Source organism: Pogona vitticeps, chromosome 2 (genome assembly GCF_051106095.1).
Source record: "Pogona vitticeps strain Pit_001003342236 chromosome 2, PviZW2.1, whole genome shotgun sequence".
In the NCBI taxonomy this organism is placed as follows: Eukaryota; Metazoa; Chordata; class Lepidosauria; order Squamata; family Agamidae; genus Pogona; species Pogona vitticeps.
The window spans coordinates 266,658,844-266,679,370 of record NC_135784.1 but is presented as its reverse complement, the minus strand read 5'-3'; the positions used below and the strand labels follow the sequence as shown (position 1 = coordinate 266,679,370).

The window sequence follows — 20,527 nt, the reverse complement described above, 5'->3', positions numbered from 1 at the left end:
AGATCAAAATGTACAGAATGTGTGTGGAAAGAGAACAAGTCTGCTTGCAATTAGGTTTATATCAGTTGATGGGAAAAAACAGCAAAATATACAATGTGAAGTGCAGTACAAATGACAACACACACACTGAATCCTGCTTAAAATACAGAATCCTTATTTTACGACTACTTAAAAATATCTGCTACAAGTTTTCCATAATTCCCTCATGTTTTAAATGACTTTTCTTGTTGGTTGAACTGTTAGCAGGGGATGTGTCATATCATGACGGCCAGTGCTGTGTAGTGGATCAAGTGGTGAACAGGAGACATCAGTTCAAACCTCCTCTTGGCCATGGAAACTCACTGGGGGCTGGCATTGAAAAAAACACTCATATGTCTCATATATACTATGAAAACCCTTTTAGGGTTACCGTAAGTTGGATGTGACTTGACTGCACACACACATATATTATGGCACAAGTACAAAGGTTTTGTGCTACTTTAAATCACTCATACATTTACATGTTTAGGCTTGTGTTCCAGAAGTGCAAACATTAGTAATACAATTCAGTAAATGCAAAGGTTTGCACTTTCCAAGGAACCTAGGTCTAAAGGACTGAAATTATACAGATAAAAGCACACAGAAAATCAAGGACATAAAACCCTGCACTACTTGAAAATATACCTCTACCAATAACGGCGGGTAAAATGACACTTTCATGCTAGATTTTACTCTGGTAGTAAAATCTACTGAATTGTTACTCCATGCACCGGGAAGTGGAGGAGAGGGGATTACAAAATGTCTCTTCTGGTTAGAAAGCTTGCATTCTTTTCCTTGTTTTTCATAACAGTCATGGGAGAAAGGGGACTTGAAGAAAATCAGTTTTTTTTAAAGGAAAGATTTACAGACATTTTGCTAAGCATTTTACAGAAATTTTCCTAAACTTTTATACCATCCGAAGAAAGTTCTAGCAAACATATGAAAATAAAATCTCTTTGTATGCCATGTTCTGAATGCAAATTCCATCAAGTTTACCATCCTACTTCTTAAAAATGATCTTTATTACAAAACCTGCTGCTATTTTTAGGATCCATACACAGAGACAACCTAATGTGTATCTGGCTTCAAAAGCTACCCATTAGGGCAATGACTTTGTAAACCTGATAACATTATTCTTTTATATTGCTTCTAGAGATTTATGTGAAGTAATAGATTTCTTCTTAATCTGTGAAGGAAAGACCTTTGCAAATCTTTCTAGTCCCCTGAGGCAAAGCTTGAAAACCTAAGGCCTTGACAAGTTTGCCCAGAGTGGTTTCAAAGAGCTCCACTGGAAAAAGCTTTTCTTGGCACTCATTATCAGATCTGTCTAAAGTTCACCTTTCTTGCTGAAATGGGGGGGAAAAGGTGAAAGGAAGATGAAAAGTGTGTTAGATGTTTTTGAAAATCTCAACAAGAGACTTCTGAAACACCAGAGAAGAGAATAGCACACCAGAAAGGCAGAAGGAGAACATAATTTGGCCAAATATTTTTCATTCTAAATAAGGATGTTCTGCTTTATCCATGGCTGCTGCTGAACGTTCCAGGTTCCTTCAAAAGATAACATCTCCTGTGATAATGATTGTACTAGGTATGTTTGAGCATTCCACTAATCAAACGACTGTGAAAATCAAGGAGAACAGAACAGCAGGAATAGACAGGACATTGGGAAGAAAAGGTTAATTCTTTTCAACATTACCAGACAAACTAATTTACCACACATATATCCTTCAATCTTCTGATAATCCTTCGGGCGGAGGGGCAGGGGGGAGACATAGGAAATCAGACTACAGGCCTCCTTCCTCAACAGAAGTCCCAGATTTTTTATGAAAATGGCAAAATTTAAGAGGCTTACCCTAGTGGTACTTCATTTATGGAAGTATAAACCAGGTGAGGAACATATTCAGTTTTATTTTAAAAAATTAAATTATTTTTGACATTATCGTAAACATTTATCATATTTATCCAGCCAATCATGTCCATGTCCATGTAACTGAAGACGCTTCTCAGCTTGTCCAGGTTGCAAATATTAACCACTCATTTTGTTACAAGTTTTGTTAAAAGTTCAGTACTTCACAGCCCTTAGTGGGGAGTACTTAAATTTCTGGGCATAAAAAAATTATAGGAAGAATGAAAATCAGCACAGTGAATTTGAATATAATATGTTTGAAAGTACTGCTCTTCTAAATGCAGCAGTGTCTTATAGGAATAGAGCTGCAATGGATTAAATTCCAGATAATTCAAACTGAACTACAAAAAAGGTTAAGTTGATTCAGTATGCCTGCCATGTATATATTTTTGATAGTGTTCACTTTTTTCTACTGTGTCCCTTGGTGCTATTATCTGCCATGAGATTACAATCAGACAGCATCAGTGGGCAGTACTTCGTTGAGCTGTAACTTCTATTTAAGCAACCACCTAAATTGGCCTTCATAGGCTTCCATTGTGCAGACTGCAAAGGACTTGTCTTCATGGCAGCTAGAAGTAGTGTGAACTATGTACCTCTCTTTTCTTCCCAGTTCCTTTTTCTTCTTCTTTTTTTGGTTCACAAGCAACCTCCTACCAAAAGCAGAATCTGCAGAAGAGACTACATCCAAGTGATAATACTATGAAAACATATGAAGAAAAGCCCAGGTGGCCACCTTGCAAATTTCCAATGTGGAAGCCTTCGACCTCTCCGCCCAAGCAGCAGCTATAGTCCTAGTGTAATGAGCTTTACAAACCCTGGGAGCCACTTTACCCTTAACTACATACGCCTCCCTAATACAGTTCCTTAACCATCTAGCTAAGGAACTCTTAGAAGCCATTTGACCCCTCTTAAGACCCCCTAAGAGTACAAACAATCTGTCAGAAGATCTAAAATCTTTGATTTTTCTGAGATAAACCCTAAGTGTTCTTCTTACATCCAATTTATGCAGCCATTGCTCTTTGTCATTGCTGGGTCTAGAGGGAAAAATGATGGCCAAGAAACCTCCTGGTTTAGCTAAAACTCTGATGCCACACATGGCAAAAATAAAATAAAATATAAAGAACTTTCTAAGTACTTTATTTTTGATGGATATCTACAATGTTCAGAACAACAAGCTTAAAATCGCCATATAAACTTCTTTTTCTAGTGCACACTTTCTACCACATTTCTGTAACTAACTAGCACATCTTCAGCACAGAGTTAATCGAGCCTTTTCACAGGAGGAAACTGGCACAGTGCTTCAATTAATGTGATGCTGAGAAAATCCAACCAATTGATGCACTAGCCTTTATTTTTTTGCTATGATTTAGTAACTATGAAATTCCTTGAACAGAAATATGGTAGCCTTATCCAGGATCTCTAGTACTGTGTCTCTGCATTAGCCCCACATTTTAAAGAAGGGTCACAAAAGACTTTAACCATTTAATCATTAACAGAAGGTTGCTGTTTTTCTCCAACCAATATGGATTGCGGCTTTCTAAAACACCCTTTCAACTTAGGGGGAGGATTCAAATGAGAATGTTCCACTGACAAAATGGCTTCCATCAGCAGAACAGGACTGCCTGTACATTTTCAAAGCCTGAGCCAGAGGACCAGAACACCTGGGGACAGCCTTTGAAATAGCACAGAGAAGCGCTAGGCAGAGGAAAGTGAAAGAAGGCCTCACTGCACCAGCAGATGTACACTACCACCACACTGAGTTCAGGCTCATCTTCCCACATGGCAAGACATTTAGTTAAAATTTAGTTCATTTTTAAGTCTTCCATCACACAGTATATGTAGGTTTATAACTATTATATTCTACGAATAGTTTAGGTTCATGCTCATCATAAGTTTATTCATTATGAAATATAATTTTATTCATAATGGAGAAAAATGGTAGACTTGACTGAGAAAAAAATAATCAAAGATATAGACCAGAAATAAGGTGATGTCATGTGAGTGATAAAGAGGTGTGCTATTTTCCTGTCCCAATTATTCAATCTACTGTACTTCTACAATTCTTTCAAAGGAAAAATACGGTAAGTAAAAATGTATATTACCTTGAACATTTTTGTCCTCAGAAAAACTTGGTAATAACAGCATTTCTGAAGACAGTTCTTCAACCTTTTCTTCCATCAACAAAAAAAGGTTTATAAATTGGGAAAGGCATCTGAGTTGATGTAGTGTTAAACAGAAGTTTCTCCCTTTTCTAGAAAATTCCTGAGCAACTGAAAAAAGAAGCAAAAGAAATTAGTTTTGTATAATATATTGCACTAGATCCAATACACAGAAGTTCACTATATACATTAAATATGTTACATCAATATTAATTTAAGATATATCTATGCAGAGAAGATAAGCAGTAATTGTAGGTCATTGTAGATAAGATTTAAACCTATTTTGATGACTGTGAAGGGGGATCTTAAAGTGATCCAACAAAACAAAACAGTTCTTAGGGACTAACACATTATATTTAGCATAACATTCTGTGGGCAACTTCCTTAGTATTTAAGATGCCATTTTTAAAGTGCAGCTGGCTGGATAGCTCAGTGGTTTAGGTATCTGGCTGCAGAGCCAGAGGTTGGGAGTTTCATATCCCACTGTGCATTCCAGAACAGCCCAGCCTGTGTGGCTTTGGGCACGCTGCAGAGTCCTAGGGTGCTCCCAGAAGAAAGGAATGGTAAACTACTTATTCTCTACCTGGAAAACTCTGAAAAAGGGTCACCATAACTCAGAACTGACATGATAGCACATAATTATGCTTTAAAGACTTGTTAGTCTTTTAAGGTGCTACAAGATTCTGTTTCTTTGCTGCAATACACTAACATCGGTACTCTCTTTAAAAATTGAAATCTTTCCTGAAGATAAGTGCTCAAAGCAGTTTTGAGCGCTTCTCCATGAGAACTATCACAATGTGCAGCAACAATGCATCTTGTCACTGACACTCTTCAACATCTAGCTGTCTATAAAGCCATTGAAATGGATTGTCTAAACGTCCATTTTCAATGTGCATTATCAAATAAACTCAAGAGAACTTTTTAATATTTAAAAAATACAGAAAAAGGGGCTGTCTCACATGAGAATTTGGGATCCTTGTTAGTCTGAAATAAATCCAAGTAGCTTGAGCCTGCTTGTAAATAAGACAGAGATCATGACAGTGGGTGGCTGTTATCTAGTGAAAGGGGTTGTCTATTCTAACATTTCCATTAAGAATCCAATCTGTAACCTGTAAGTGCTCCTGGAGGCTTAGATGATGGCTGTAGTGAGTAGTGCCTTTTGTTAACATTTGACAAGCAACATCTGATCTCTTCTGTAGGTCTGAGATCTGCAACTATAATCCATTACTATGCAACCTTAAGAAACAATTGCTAAAGTGCATTCTCTGGGTAGTCATCCTTGAAAATAGCTCAGAAGTGGCTAAAGGTGGGGGTTTTCTTCTTAACAGACAGATCACTAAGATCACACTTTGGCTTTTTAAAGTCACATCGGCTACCACTTTCTGGGTCCAGCTTAATATTTCGCTCATATGAGATTCAGGGTCCAGCAGCTATAAGAAGCAACTAGGGCAATAGGTTCTGGGACTGAAGTCTGGGTCATCATTAAAAAATAAATTCTTCATATAGTGGTATCATCTAGTATGACACTATGTTTCTCCACTCCCCATCCCCAAGTCAAGCATTTATATTCTGATAGTCTCTATGAGTGTTCATGAGCAAAGAAAAGCAGAATTACAAATTCTAAAACAGAAATTTTAAGAGAAATCAAATTGAACTATACTTTATTCTTACAATCAAGTGACTAAAAGCTACTAAAACAAACAAAATTCGCCACTGCTCTCTGGGATTTAGGTTTCCTGAAAACATAACAAAAAAAGTCTAAATGCAGGCTCCCTCTCAGGTTCAAACACAGATTTCAGCATGATTGTTTCTGAACTGTATGCTGATGCCCCTTATGCTTAGCCACACAAACTGCAAAATAAGGGTTACACAGAAGTATTATGATACGTAGTTTCCATTATGCTATCTTGCCAATTTTCCTCTGTGTTCCCCGTCATCTGGTTGTCCAATATTTCCCTTTATGCAGATTTCAACCTATAGTTTTTCTGCCTCCTGAGGTTGAATGCTATCTCTAAAGTAATGCTCCTCGTGCTTTATTTATATAGATTTGCTTGCTAGGTTCAAACTTTCCTAGGTTCCATGAGATCTGTCCCAGACTTCCTTCTTGATGCTGCACCATTCCTATTGGTACTTTTAATTTTAGCACTAGAGGGCTTATCTAGAAGGGGCATTTGTTTTTCCCCACTTTGTACTAGTTGGTGCTACTTAAGTCAGATCTTACTGAATTTCTTTCAACATTCTCCTAATTTCTCATCCCTCTTAAGAAATCAGCATATCTTTTAAGAAATGGATCAAAACTTTTCAAAAAGCTAGAAGGAACTTCTTATAAGTTATAATCCTTCAGGATCTTGCCTGCTGGATATTAAAAGGATCTTGCTGCCTTAATTCCACCATTATTGAATAAATAAAAGAAAGAAAGAAACAAACAAACAAACAGAAGGTGGTTTTAAAAAGCAGAGGGGAAAGAGATTTTGTTACAGTTTGTACTAGTTTAAGCCCTACATCATCTGGATGGACAGAAAAATATGTTCCACTTGGATCAGTCCTACAGCCTAGTAATATTTTTAGAGTGGTTACAATGGCTTTCTTTATAAAACTCTCTGTTCAGAACTCATTCTAATTCCTACATATGATCATTTCATTTTCTTTCTTTGCTAGTGAATTCTGATCAAGCGTATTATGAATTATTTAACCAATCTAATAGTCAAGTTATGTAATACAAGAGGACAATGGACAAGCAGTGCTTTGCAATGAGGTTGTTTTGTTTTGTTCTCATTGCTTTCTAAATTAAACCAAATTAAGAAATAGGCTTTCGAGGGTGAGCATGTATTAAAACCAAATGTTTATGAAACTGTGCTACATTTGTAAACATTTTTACAATGTTTCTTCAGTTTTATGTGAAGAAACATTCATTCATCCATTCATTCATCCATTCATTTACAGCTATTGTGCTTTTCATCCAAATAATTATATGACACTTCAGTAGAGAAGCTCCTTATCATTACTGTTAATGTAGAAATGCTTTGTGCTAAAAAGAGTAACTTCAGTAAATCAAAAAGGTGTTCCTTGATTTCTATCCTGTCTTTATGCCCAAAACTAGGACCTTACAATATAATTTAATTGTACAGTAGAGAACAATTAAAATATTATACATTATAAATATTAAATGATAATTTAATCCATCATATTATTAAACAGAAGGACTGAAACCACTAAAAAATACTGCTTTGAAGTTCCATCCTACAAAGCCAGGAAGGACTCTCTTTTTAAATAACCCAGGACGATATATCTTTGGATAACCTAGGAAGGGGCATCATATATGAATGCTAGTGTTTTAAGTCTTTGAAAGAACTTCCTGAGAGACATGTATGTTATTCAGTATGTTCACTGACTGTGGCTTTGGACCACCTAAGATAACATTTCCATAAAGCACCATATACTTCATTGAAAGAAGCTCTCATAGATGAATACAAGTTCTGTAAAACATCCTCAGAAAACTCAACCTTAGAGTCTTCATGTGGTTAACCTGAATGACTCTGGATAAAGATGAGGCATAAGCTCCAGTTACAGAACATCTTTGCTTACTAGCATGTTCCAAAGAGTGGCACTGAAATTTTCATCATATCCGCAAACTAAGGCCTTTTGGATTAGTGTGGACAAGACGATGTCCACTTTCAGCAACAACAAAGCAAAAACAAAGTACAAATAAAAACAAAAGTATTATGGTCCTTGAAACTAACACAGTTTTTAGCTGAGCTTTTGTAGGTTGCAATTCACTTTCTAGCAGGTTGAGGGATTGAGTTCCCACTCTGCCTCCTTGAAAGATGTCCCACTGAGCTAATCCACCAATCTATTGGTAGCTATGACAAGATGTTCTACTATATAAGTGACAACAGCAGATGATAAGTGGTATAATAGCTTCCAAAACAGTAAGTTCAGCAGGTCATGGTAGAATGCCATCATCTCCCTAAATACTGAGCCAGTCATTTGTCTGATGCACTGGGACTTATGGATAATCTCTGCCAATCTCAAAATTTAATTCACCTCTTCTCTGATAGACAACTATCTATATAACTGTGTATGCATTGCAGCCCCACAAAGATAGATGCTATTGCTGCTACCTCTGCTGGAACAGTTTCAACCAGCCACCAGCATTTGGAAGCTCCTCAGCACTGCCTCTTGTCTGACCTCCTTATGCAAGAAGGCAGTTAGAATGAATATCACTGAGCAGGAGGTGATTTGCCAATGTGGTCTTCATAGGCTGAGTGAATAAACAAACCATACAATTTACCCTTCCAGAGGTGGGGTGGGGCCTCAGCCAAGATAAAACCACCACTGTAGATCTGTGTGCCTGTTCCTCATAAAACAGCTGGCAAGATGAGAACAGTTAACACACATTATCCTTTTTGTATTTTCATCTTATGCTGTCAGGAATTTAGTAACGTTTTCCTTGATTTAACTGCAGTTTTTACATATTCTGTAGAAAGATCTACCCGTATCACTCGTGCGAGCCAGGAGGTGAGGCTGAGGAGCCTAATGCCGAGGGAGGCCCGGAAGGAAAAGACAAGAAATTGCGCCTTCTCGGCGGTGGCTCCTCGCCTCTGGAACAACTTACCTCCTGAGATTCGCGTGGCCCCCTCGCTGGGTATCTTTAAGAATCAATTAAAAACATGGCTGTTTAGGCAGGCCTTTCCATCAGATAATTCCTGACGCTCCTGACACCCTTTCCCTCTCTTATCGTTCCTTTCACTTTGTGTAATGTTTATATATTAATTTTATTGTAGTAGTATTTTTGTTGTTAGCGGCCTAGAGTGGTCCTGACCCGACCAGATAGGCGGGATATAAATAAAAATTTTTTTAAAAAAAAACAAATTATAGTTAATAGTAATTATAGTTAGGCAAAACCTAGCCAAAATCTAATGAACTTTAGCGAGTGGTTTCAAAAACTGGCTTGTTGAAACTAACCATAGTTTGCTAGACACAGAGAGCTGAAAGTGAAAGATTCTGAACTACTTCTCTCAACATTGGGGTAAGAGAGGGAAGCTCCAGTGGGTCTATTTGAATCAGAGCACATCAAACTGAACTACTGTACTTATTCCCAAACTTCAAATCCCAGTACTGCAATTGCCAATGTTGACAGTTGTAGTCCAACAACTGCTAGAGAGCTCAGTGGTTTAGGTATCTGGCAACAAATCCAGAGGTTGGGCATTTGATTCCCCACTGTGTCTCCTTGATAGGGGTCGGACTCAATGATCCATAAAATCAGTTCCAGCTCTACAATTCTAGGATTACTAGTAACATCTACAGTCAGATCTGGGACTTCCTGCTCTAAATTACAGTTTAGCATGTCACATGAACATAGCCATTATGATTATGTGGACCTGCTCGATATGCCGTATTGTTCCTGTGGTCACTCATAACTTTCTATATTTATTTTAACATTTTGGAGTTCAGTAACAAGGCTATATATTTTGTTCAGGACATGATAAACTAGAATGCATCTGAAATTACCGCACTGCTGAACTTAAGAATGCATGGAACTTGATCAGCACCATGAATGGGAAAGATCAGTAGGAAACTCATATAACTGCTGGCTGTTAATTAAAATATAAATAAATTACAAATCAAAGCAATACTTGTCACTGTGAAAGTTGTTAAGCTGACAGAAGGACAAAATAACACAAGATTCTTACAGAGTACACTGAGCTCCAAAATAAGACTCGTGTCAAAGAAATAATGAAGGTTGGACAGAAAGGGAAAGAACTAGACTGGAGAAAAAAGACCAATGCCAGGATTTAAGTAAAGAATTTTACATGTGTGTAAACTTCTATCTTTCCCTACACACCTCTATCGCACCCATTAAAAATAGACAAATTGCTTTTCAATTTAAAAGCAGGAAAGCAATGAAAGGCTTTTCCTTCCTTCAGTCCTACTCAAAGATTATTCAAAAGTCATTCAGATTACATTCAGACAATCATAATGCTCTCAGCATGTACGTAGCTAACATTTGACACCAACATAATTATGAGCAATTGATTGATATCTAGTGAGCACAGCAAGCGTGAATATCTCAAAATATATGTTTCTGTACTCTTAATTGTACTAATTTTTTAGTAATGCCATTAGTAGTCACCTTTAATGTGTGTCAACCACGACCATCAGCCTGGTCCTTATTAACCAAACAAGAAAAGGTCTACTACCTCTCCACATTCCTGCTGTAATGCTATATCCATTTTGTAAGTCCTAGTCATGACCAGCCTTTCCTCATGTTGTAACAAAAAACTTTTAACAGTGTAAAAATACAAGCTTAAAAAAAGTTTTGCTAAACAACTGACTTCATTGGGATTCACACATATTGTTTGCAGGATTGCAGATTAATACCCTAAGCCTCTGAAATGCCATGTAAGGGTTTTGTATAATAACTGCAAGTGTTCTAACCTGAAGTGTTAGAAAAAGGAGCTGCATTTTTCCATACATCGGATTTAAGAAAATTAATCTAAAATCTCTTTATTATCCACTAGCATTTTTCTAAACAGTTAGGTTTGACTAGGTAACAAGACACATCCAAATAATATAAATACAATGACTGTACTCCACACTCAGAAAGCTATAAAAAGTACCCAAGCAAATCCCTTTGACCTTGTTAATGTCTGTTCCCTGTTAATCTAAAGCAAACAGCGTTCGTAGATTGCATTTGTTATAAAATATGAAAAAAGAAAGGAAATCCCTTAACAGTTGTTATTGATTCCAGCATTTACGAGCTGAGATTTAAGTGCCATTTACAAAACAGAACAGATGCAGATGCTGACAAAAAGGTAAACAATTGTTGCATGGCTTACTGCCAGAGTCTGAGCCAATATATTAAACTCCAAGTGAAGCACATTTCCCCATGGACTGCACTTATTGCCACTTCATTTCCTATGTGCACTGTCTCTCTATTGCCATGCCTGGCAGTAAGCTATTTCCAGTTCTTTTGTGACCCCTGAGGCCTAGTGCTACCTTGCACAGCCATTAGCAAAGGGAATTGCATGTGTCTGACACAGCCTGAAACCAATTATTTGATATTTTCTTCAGAATGATGCCCAACTCTGTTGGGAATGAGCAATCATGAAATAATTTACCTCCTGATTTAATTTTTTCCTGCACAAATTAGTTGTAGCCAGAGCTAGGTATACACAGCTGCCAATGACATATCTCTGTCTTATCAAGATTATACTTGAAATGACGAAGGGGTGGTGGTGAATAAATAAATGGGGAAATCCTGCTTTAAAAAGGCATTGACAAGTTTATCAAATATACTGATCACATGTACTCTCTGCTGATTGAAAATGACAGAATCATAGAGAATTGTCAGTGCACCAGGGAAAACCACATGGATGCACACCATTATCAAAATGTTTACGTTTTTTTAAACACCAGTTTGTTTTTCACCTGTTTTTATTTATTTTAAAACCTAGTGATACAAACATACATTTTAAAGAAATATAATGAAGCCAAGCATGTAATCATTCTCAGTTTTGCAGTTTACATTAATATTTAATTTGCTCTCAGAACAAAACACTATTTTATTACTTGCAATAAATGTATCATTGTATCCAATGCTTCTTTACCTTATCAATGACAAAAGGTTGTGAGAAGGAATTTTAAGCTCTCTAACCACAGAAAGCATACAAAAATTCAGCAGATTCTGTAATTCATAGTTATTGCTATGACCTGTGGAGAGTCCAAAGCATATAGTACATACGCCTCTACAAAAAGAAACGCTAGCCATGTTCCATAAACTCAATCCAGCTCAGTGAAAATATGGGCTGAGATCCAAAGAACAGTACAATTAGTTCCACACACTCAAGGGAGCCTTGAGCATGTGTTTCTTGCACAGCAGCTGCCATGCCACATGGCAAACCACTTTTGAAGCTGAGGAATATTTCAAAAGTAGATACCAATGTAACATGGGCCTGCTTTTCAAAGAAAATATGTAAAAAAAACCCCAGTGCATGCTTTTCAAAAAAGGCTAATGAGAAAAAATGTAAACTGCCTTCTAGAATCCTTCACTATCATTCAGATACCATATCACAATATAAAAGTAAATTGACAGGCACAGAACATCTGTAAAATTATACAGTAATATTGGCATGAATGGAAACCATACCTTTTAGTCATATTTATATTAATTCTGCATTTTGATGTGAAATGTGGAACAGGCTTAACAAAATTATAGATGCAATGATCAGAATTCTATTGTTGACTTACACTTGTGTAAAAGAGATCAAATATGGGGGCAGATTGCTGTTCATTCAGTAGGTGCTAATTGTGTTCTGTGCCCAGGAATGCAATTAGCTTCCATTAATGAGTGAAGACTTAATGCAACCTTCCCTATGCACATGAAAGTCAGTAAAAGGATTCTGGCCAAAGTGTGACTACACTTTTAAAAATCAACAGGACATGTGAAATGCAGATATCAATGTATCCCAATCAATAACAGATTTTTTAAAAAAATGGTTTAACTCATATTTCCTCAGGAATGCAGGCTGCTCTTGCCACTAATAATAGGGCTCTCCAACTGTGGATACTTAAAAACAAGAAAGAGGAGGAAGCAGGAGCCCAATCACATTTATTACTAGGTTGGTAATTCTTCTATGTGAGATAACAAAGAAATACCATTACTTGATATCATAATATCTTGATACCTATACGTACAAAACAGATTTGATATCCAGAAGTCAGGAACAATGTTACCGCCTCCTTTCCCCCACTCTAATTCTAGGAAAATGTGTCAGGTAGGATAAGGAAGTGAGTTCTGTGGCACTTATTATTAATCACATTGAAAATAAAATTGAACATCAAACCCCAGTGAATATCATTGTCTTCACATTCATGCTAGAATACAATTTGCCACTTAGACCAATGTTCAAAACAGATGTGAGCAAAATGTCGCCTTCCAGATGAAAAGACCTGACATTGCCCACATCATCTGAAAGGCCGAAAGTTGCCCAGATTAAGTATCCCGATGAAGGAGAAGTCAAACTTCTTTTTCTTCTCTTTCTCTCTTTTCATATCTCCAGTATGAATTCCCCTATTTATTTACTTATTTGTTTATTTATATCCCTATACTACAAATGATCCAGATGCTATGGCTACAACATTTAAAGAAAATGGAAATCCCCTAGCAGTAGGACATTTGCAAACTGCCAATACCCTGAGTTATAACTGCATGATTCCTGCTTAATGATACATAATTTCTGAATTTAGAGGCAGTATCCCAAAATCTGTGGTAACAAAAACTATATTCCACAATGCCCAAACTGACATATAGGATCAATATTATTCTGTTTCTAAAACCAGTTTTCAAAGACCTTTCAAAAAGTGGGTAAACATGAAAGACAAAACAACATGCACAGAGAGAATGTTTCAGGACAAAGACAAAGTTACAGTAAATACAGTATACTGAACAAAATTACTGATATTCAAAGATGCTTGTGAAAATGTCAATATTTCAAATAATTATGTTATTTTTAAATGTTCACATCTAGATCAGTGTGAGAAACAGTAAGTAACATATGCTGAATATCATGAAAGGTTAGGTTGATCAAGCCAATTATTAACTATATATTAATTATATATAATTTAGCATGTGAGAAAGTAATGTTTAAATTTTGAATATCATATCCTCACAGATACCAATAAAACCTGCACTATATATAAAACAAACTATCCCTTTAACAAAATCCTAAAGCTAACCAATCCTTTTATTAATGAAGGTACACAAAATGCTCCACAGCTTAATAGTATCTCAGCAAGGAGCACCTAATTAAGTTCTACTCAGGAGACAGCTGATGTGTGTTGAAAAGAATCATGTAAAGAGTCATGTAACAATTTTCTTGTCAAACAATACTGTAGGAACCTTAGGAACCTCTTCAGGAAACCTTTTAGAAGTCCTTCTTCTTTTGCCTTTCATAGCCCTCTGTGGTTTCCTTTACACACTACTGTATGTTCCTAAGAAAAACCAACTTAATAATTCCCTCTCAACTTCTTTGTCACTCTCTTTTTTTATTAAAGAGAGTACTCTAATATATAAATCTCAGACTGACCTCTGACCGCTCAGGAGAAATCGGATTGAAGGGTAAATCACTTTCATCTTTTAGACTTGGGTGGAGAAGGCAATAATTAGGGGGCATAGTGAGTTAAATGTTCTTTTCACCCTTAGGAAGAACACCCAGGTTTGCAAAGGAAGCTTTGAGAGGAAAATAATTAGTGTTTTCTAATTGGAAATATTCTGGGGGAAAAAAAGACTAAAATTTAAATTGCCCTTTTGTTTGTGAAATATGCATAAGAAATCAAATCACAGACATGGAATTCCTGCTTTAGCAAGATTCAAATGTGCTTTAGCAAGATTCAAATGTGAAATGTGGATATTTAAAGTGCATAATATATCTTTACCATCTTTGAATATACTGTTTATTTCACAAAGTTAACAAACATAACCTTAGAAGCATAGGTTACAATCAAAGGTCACAAGGCTGCACATCATGCCATGCAACATTCCACTACATCTGCAGCCCCAATGTATGCCAGAGGGTCCTCCAATCCCCGGAGCAGATTTTGAGGGCATACAGCAAATTCTTTACCCCCCTGCTTATTGTTGGAAGACTTTCTGTTAGCATGAATGGTTACCTGGAAACCAATCTTAAATTACGTTGCAATTCTTTAAAATTAACACTTCTAAAGATTTATCAATAGATCTATGTAGCCTTTAAGTGTCCATCTAATGTTAAATTTTATCCATGTATTTGCAAGCAGTTGCTTTATTTTTGACACCATACCATACATTTGACTTGAGATATTTAATTTTATTTTTATCTATCTATCTATCTATCTATCTATCTATCTATCTATCTATCTATCTATCTATCTATCTATCTATCTATCTATCTATCTATCTATCTATCTATCTATCTATCTATCTATCTATCTATTTCTTTATTTATTTATTTGATTTCTACCCTGCCCCCCTAGAGTGTCTACTCGGGGTGGCTTACTGCCCTCTTGTGTGAATGGAGCCACTAACAGCATATAAAAACATAACATGAAAGGACTGTTGTGGCCTTACCAGCTTCCAAGTGACAATCCCAAAACCAATGGCCATCCCACTGCAAACTGCCATTTTAGGCATTTTCCTGCCTCACATACAGTACATGCAAACCCAAATGCCTTACTATACTTTTCTCAGGGAAACAGCCACCATCAGGAATGTGAAAGAATGTATAGTACATATCACTAATAACATCAACAGAAAGTCTGTTAAATAGTATGTCCACACTAAGGTACCAATGAGGTTTTGCTGAGCCACCCTGCAAATGTACTTTTTAGTTCCACTGCTTTCAAAATAAAAGGAGAGCAACAAATTCAGCACCATCAGGTATGATCTGTCACTTCATATTCTTTCTAGGAAAACTAATCTTAATTTTTCCCCCAGTTGAAATTCTAGGAACTGCAAATTAAACAAAAATAGCTACAGAAAACTGTAGCATAATCTGTATTTCTCAATTATAATTTCTATATTTCCCAATTATAATACTTTTCTGTCCCATTATCTTCACTCAACCAGCTAATATCACTGAGCTGAAAGTAGGGAAGAAACCTGTGTTTCGTAGAAAAAAAATTAACTGCCTAAAAGGTAATTATATCAGTGTTCTACAGGGGTATTTGATTCATTTAAAGGAAAACTAATGAAGGATAGGGTTATTTTGAGGTGGTGCGGTAGATAGTTTGGGGTTTGTTTTTTTTCAAGATAACCTAATCAGAGTTGAGAATGAGTTACACTTGCAGCAAATAAAGCAATAATTTTCCCCCTAAAAACTTCTGAGGTTTCTCTATTTTTCACTCATATATTTGGTGCTAAGTGTTCTCTTCCCCCATCAGTTCAAAGTAAACCAATTCAAACCTGTATTTTGTTCATAAGTGATCATGGTGCAGCTAATTAAGCTTAAGACTGTAACACTGAAACTGTTGGGTCAAGTGACACATTATTTTTAAATATGGAAATGAATTACTCCTTGTTTTAATTTCCTTTCTGTACTTTTCCCTAGGTCCTTCTGTCAGCTGTGTTTTCAGATTATAATGAGATATGTCTTTATGGATTCTTTAGCATATATAAATTTATAACTTTAGTGAATTCTTTTCTTACAAGCAGGAAAGAATAGGGGAGATGGTTTCTACTGATCTGATGCTGCTAATATTATTCATGCAGAATAAAATTGTGTATCACACTACAGTTTTCAAATTGCAATGGGAAACTGTGAGTGTATATGTACATGCAGAGCTAGGAAGCTACAGCCTTGTTGCCTGTAATCTATCAAGGCATTTTTGCTAATATTAATCAGGGAAGGGAGAGACTAGTAAAACAAAGATACTGCAAAATCACAATCATATCAGTTGATTATTGCAACTCAATAACTATAGAAAATAAAACATATTATGACATAATATTGCTCTGAATATTATGCTACAGTATATAGTAGCTTTCTTAATTGTTCAGTAAGTGGGCATCCATGCACAAAGTTCTAGCACTGTGTTGCTTACTGTTTTATTTTTCCTACAATAGGATCTATTAAAATAGTGCTAACACCATTTCCCTAGTAAACAAAAAGCTTTTGCACCTTTAATCCAGAGTCCAAATAGAATGTCCTGAACTAAATCAAATACATTAGAATTACTATCTCAAAATACCTGGAATGTGCATCAAACAAAAATAATTTAAATCCCCAAACAGCATTTCAAGAACTTGTGAGGATGTTCAGAACATTAAGAGTGTCAGCATAGGTGAAGACAGGAGGGCAGGAAGGGGAAAATTGGTTTGATTCACCCCTTAATAGTTTAGTCAACTGGAAGGAAGAATTGGTGGATACTTAGGGTAAAAAAAACCCTCAACAATAAATGACCAGAAGCCTGCTTTTCCCACCTGTTACATAGTAATAAAACAGACATGTCTGAATGGCAGCCAGCCCCAAACCTGATCTTTTTATCATTATATAAAGGATTAGTGGTTTCCTCTTTTCCTTCTCCTGAAACTTCTTCTCTACTCTGTGAGCCCTAAACTTTGCCACACAAGACTCCTCTTAGGCAGGGGTGGGGAACTGCAGGTAATTGCCTTCTCCATACAACTGATGGTACCATTACAGGAAACCCATCCCCTTCTCTCTTCCTGCCATGGTTTTGTCAGTTTTCCTTGTCTTGGCACTAGTTTGGTGACTCTGTTCACTTCTACTTCCTCTGATTCACAGCAGCTTTGCTCATAATTCATCTGCCTTGACCCCTCCTATGCTTTACAATTTTCCTCTTAGTACATTTTTTGCTTTGACTTTCACATATACTATGCAATTTCCATCAGCACGACAAATACCCATTTACTCAAATGGTGATGAGTGGTGAGAGTGAAGGAGTAGGCAGTCTGCACTGATGGTGGCAAGCATGCATTGAAGACTTTGAGTTTTTGTAGAGTACAGTATTTGGATATTAAATGGACTTAAAATGCAAAGTGGAATATAGCTGAAACATGTGGAACATAGATGAAGAAGCCTGGAGGACAGAGGCAAAATTATTTCATTTTGTTGTAAGAGAGGACAGTCGTCAGAGATCACCAGGTTAAAATTATTTTTTAAAAAATAAAGTTGAAATGTTACACATGTTTATCCATGTCTCCTTGGTTCAGCCATAATTCCATCTCTACTGCTTTTTCAACAGACATATTTCAGTCAGAACATTATGTTTGCAATATAAAGCAAAAGCATTCAAAATAAATCCTTTTGCTTAAACAGCCTGACCTGAATGTAAAAAGGAGGGCTAATGTTATGTGAGTTAATGGATTAACCTTTACAATATAAGATTTCATAGAAAAAGTATAACAAATTATGGATTGCTAAACGCAAAACTCATTCCTGCTGTGAAAAGCTGTGAAAAGCAGCAATGAAAATAGCTTTCTAAACAACCATGCAAGAGGCACTCTGTTCTGATCACTCTGCCTGCTCTCCCCATCATACTACTTCTTGTCAAAGTCATGCTGTCACCAGTATATGACAGAAATGGTAGTGGATAGGGAGTCAAAATAGCAGTCTTCACAGCAGACCCCTGTGCAAGATGCAGCAATGCTATGGAAGGTGTGAAACATCTGTAAGTTGCTCAAAGGAACAAAGCGACTGTAATAAACCATCATGAATATCAGTAATATTAGACTAAAATTTTAATGAAGGGACCCCTACCCTAACTCTGAGCAAATGTGCATTAATAAAAAGGGAACAAAACAGGACTGATCTCTTTCTTGACACAATAGGAGGGAAAATTAAATCAGTATGTGTTGATCCCTGTGATCTACACATATTCAAGCAGGCAAACATATCTTGTTTTGGGGAAATGCAGGCATATAGTCTATGGCGAACATCCTGTTGCTTAACATAAGTAAGTCACACTAGAGTTGACCCATGGAATCTGTAGGAATTTGGTGTGTCAACTACTCCATAAATTCCACTGATTCAAAATAGCCGACTCTTGCTGAGACTTACTATGCTAAAGTAAGTCACAAGCAGAGTAGGCCCATTAGCTAAGCAACATGATTTCAGTCATTATGAATAACCTACTGTCCATATATATACTTATACTTGCCAAATTGAACCAACACAGTTAAGTGTTAGAGCATTCATATTCCTGCATATACCTCCTTCATTGGTTTCCAGACTAGATAAAAGATAATTAAGACAACAAATAGACTTAAAATAAAATTTTACTAACCCCCAACATGAGCTATTCCTCTGTGTTTCTTTGTGTTCTTGCTTGCCTTAACACCATGTAAAGCATTTTCTTTAAACTGAAGCTCACAGAGAGTTTCAAGAAGAACAGTTAATTCTTCAGTGATGGTACCAAAATAAGTTTCATTAATGAACTTCAGTGCTGAAGAAGGATCAGTAATTCCATTTAATATATACAAGTCTTCCTTTATCATTACACACAAGACAGGAATTGAACTTTCATAGCCACGAACCATCTTTTCAAAATTTGTTTCACCACTGCTTTCAAGAACACATTTCTGCAAAAGTTCACTAACCAATTTATTCTGCATTTTTTGATACTTAGCAAGAATCTCTGACTCAGGATAAAGAAATAAAAGCTGTTGTAGACACCGAGTTTTAAATTGCAGTTGTTGTTGTAAACTACAAGTGGTTGTTTCCTGATGATTCTGCAGTTGGTTTACTAAAAAGCGCCGGAGATGTAATCTCACATCATTCCAAATACACTGAACATCCATTGCTGAATCATCTTCAATTCCATGAAGGGAAGTACTGGATGTAAACTCAAAAGATGACCCACTTGGAGTACAGGGAAACAAGACACCACACTGACTGGACAGATCAAGGAGAAAATGAAGGATAGTTTCTTCTTGATTTTGTTCATTCTTCAGCAAATTTTGCTATAAAAAAAGATGAAAAACAGCATGTCAAAATGTTAAATATTCTCCTTGAAGTAAAGAGTGTCTTTCTTTAAATGATGCTAATTAGTAATCAGTACCTACAAAATGATATCATCCTATAGATTCATTTCATTTTTTTCTAACATTCTTCTAATCTTGAGACAAATATAACTCTCATTATATGAAGCATAAAACATATACTGAGGCTGCAGTCCCACTGAAATAAGGTGCCACAATGTTTTTATTTTCTTTTTCTTTTTTTTCTGTGTGATATAATGTCAATTAAATAGTTATATAGATGTAAAGCTGAAACATAACGGCATCACGACCAATCTCTCCCACAGACCTTTGTCTTCCCAGTAACAAAAAGTTAATAAGGGATTGAATATTTCCTTTTATGGTAGAAAGATAACTGTCTTGAAATTTAGAAGGAAAACGGGGCTTTGCCTTTTAAAATTATTTTCCTATTTGCTCTGCTCAGAGGCTAGCCATTATAAATTCAATCTTCATTTAAAAATCAGTTGTATATGCATTTATGAATATAAAATTCAAACTTGTACCTACAGTTGTAAGAATCTCTCACTTTTGGTTTTGAGGGGGGAAAAACAAATATAAGTATGAGCTAATTTTAGAGAACACATTTCCCCTCCACAGTCAGTCTTGGCTTTTTGGCAGTACAGTACAGGAAAATATAATAGAGAATTCCGCATGTCAAAGACATAGCTGACAGTAATGTCCATGGTTCTGGCCACTGAGTAACAAAACTAGATGACTTCCAGTGTTTCAGTGCTGACCTGGACCATACAATTCTTATTTCATGCAGTACTGTATTTGGCACAAGCTACATTCACTAATGTTTAAAGTAAACCCACTGAAATAAATGAGACTTAAATTAGCCATGATGGATCTGGCCTTTTTAATTTAATGTGTCTGGAATATTACTAAATCTCAATCCAAACCAGAGGAATATATTTCATGTAACGGGTT

The 20,527-nt window shown here is 36.2% G+C and overlaps 1 protein-coding gene across 2 annotated transcripts in view; it reads right to left on the bottom strand.

The window, feature by feature from the left end:
- KIAA0825 (KIAA0825 ortholog) overlaps positions 1-20,527 on the bottom strand; it is a 284,329-nt gene that overhangs the window by 216,556 nt on the left and 47,246 nt on the right. For both annotated transcript variants that reach the window (XM_020793239.3, XM_020793243.3), the window contains exons 4-5: positions 18,865-19,540; positions 4,027-4,194 (exon numbers count right to left, since the gene is read on the bottom strand). In XM_020793239.3, the coding sequence (XP_020648898.3) occupies positions 4,027-4,194; positions 18,865-19,540 (844 nt within the window). The remainder of the gene's footprint in view (positions 1-4,026; positions 4,195-18,864; positions 19,541-20,527) is intronic.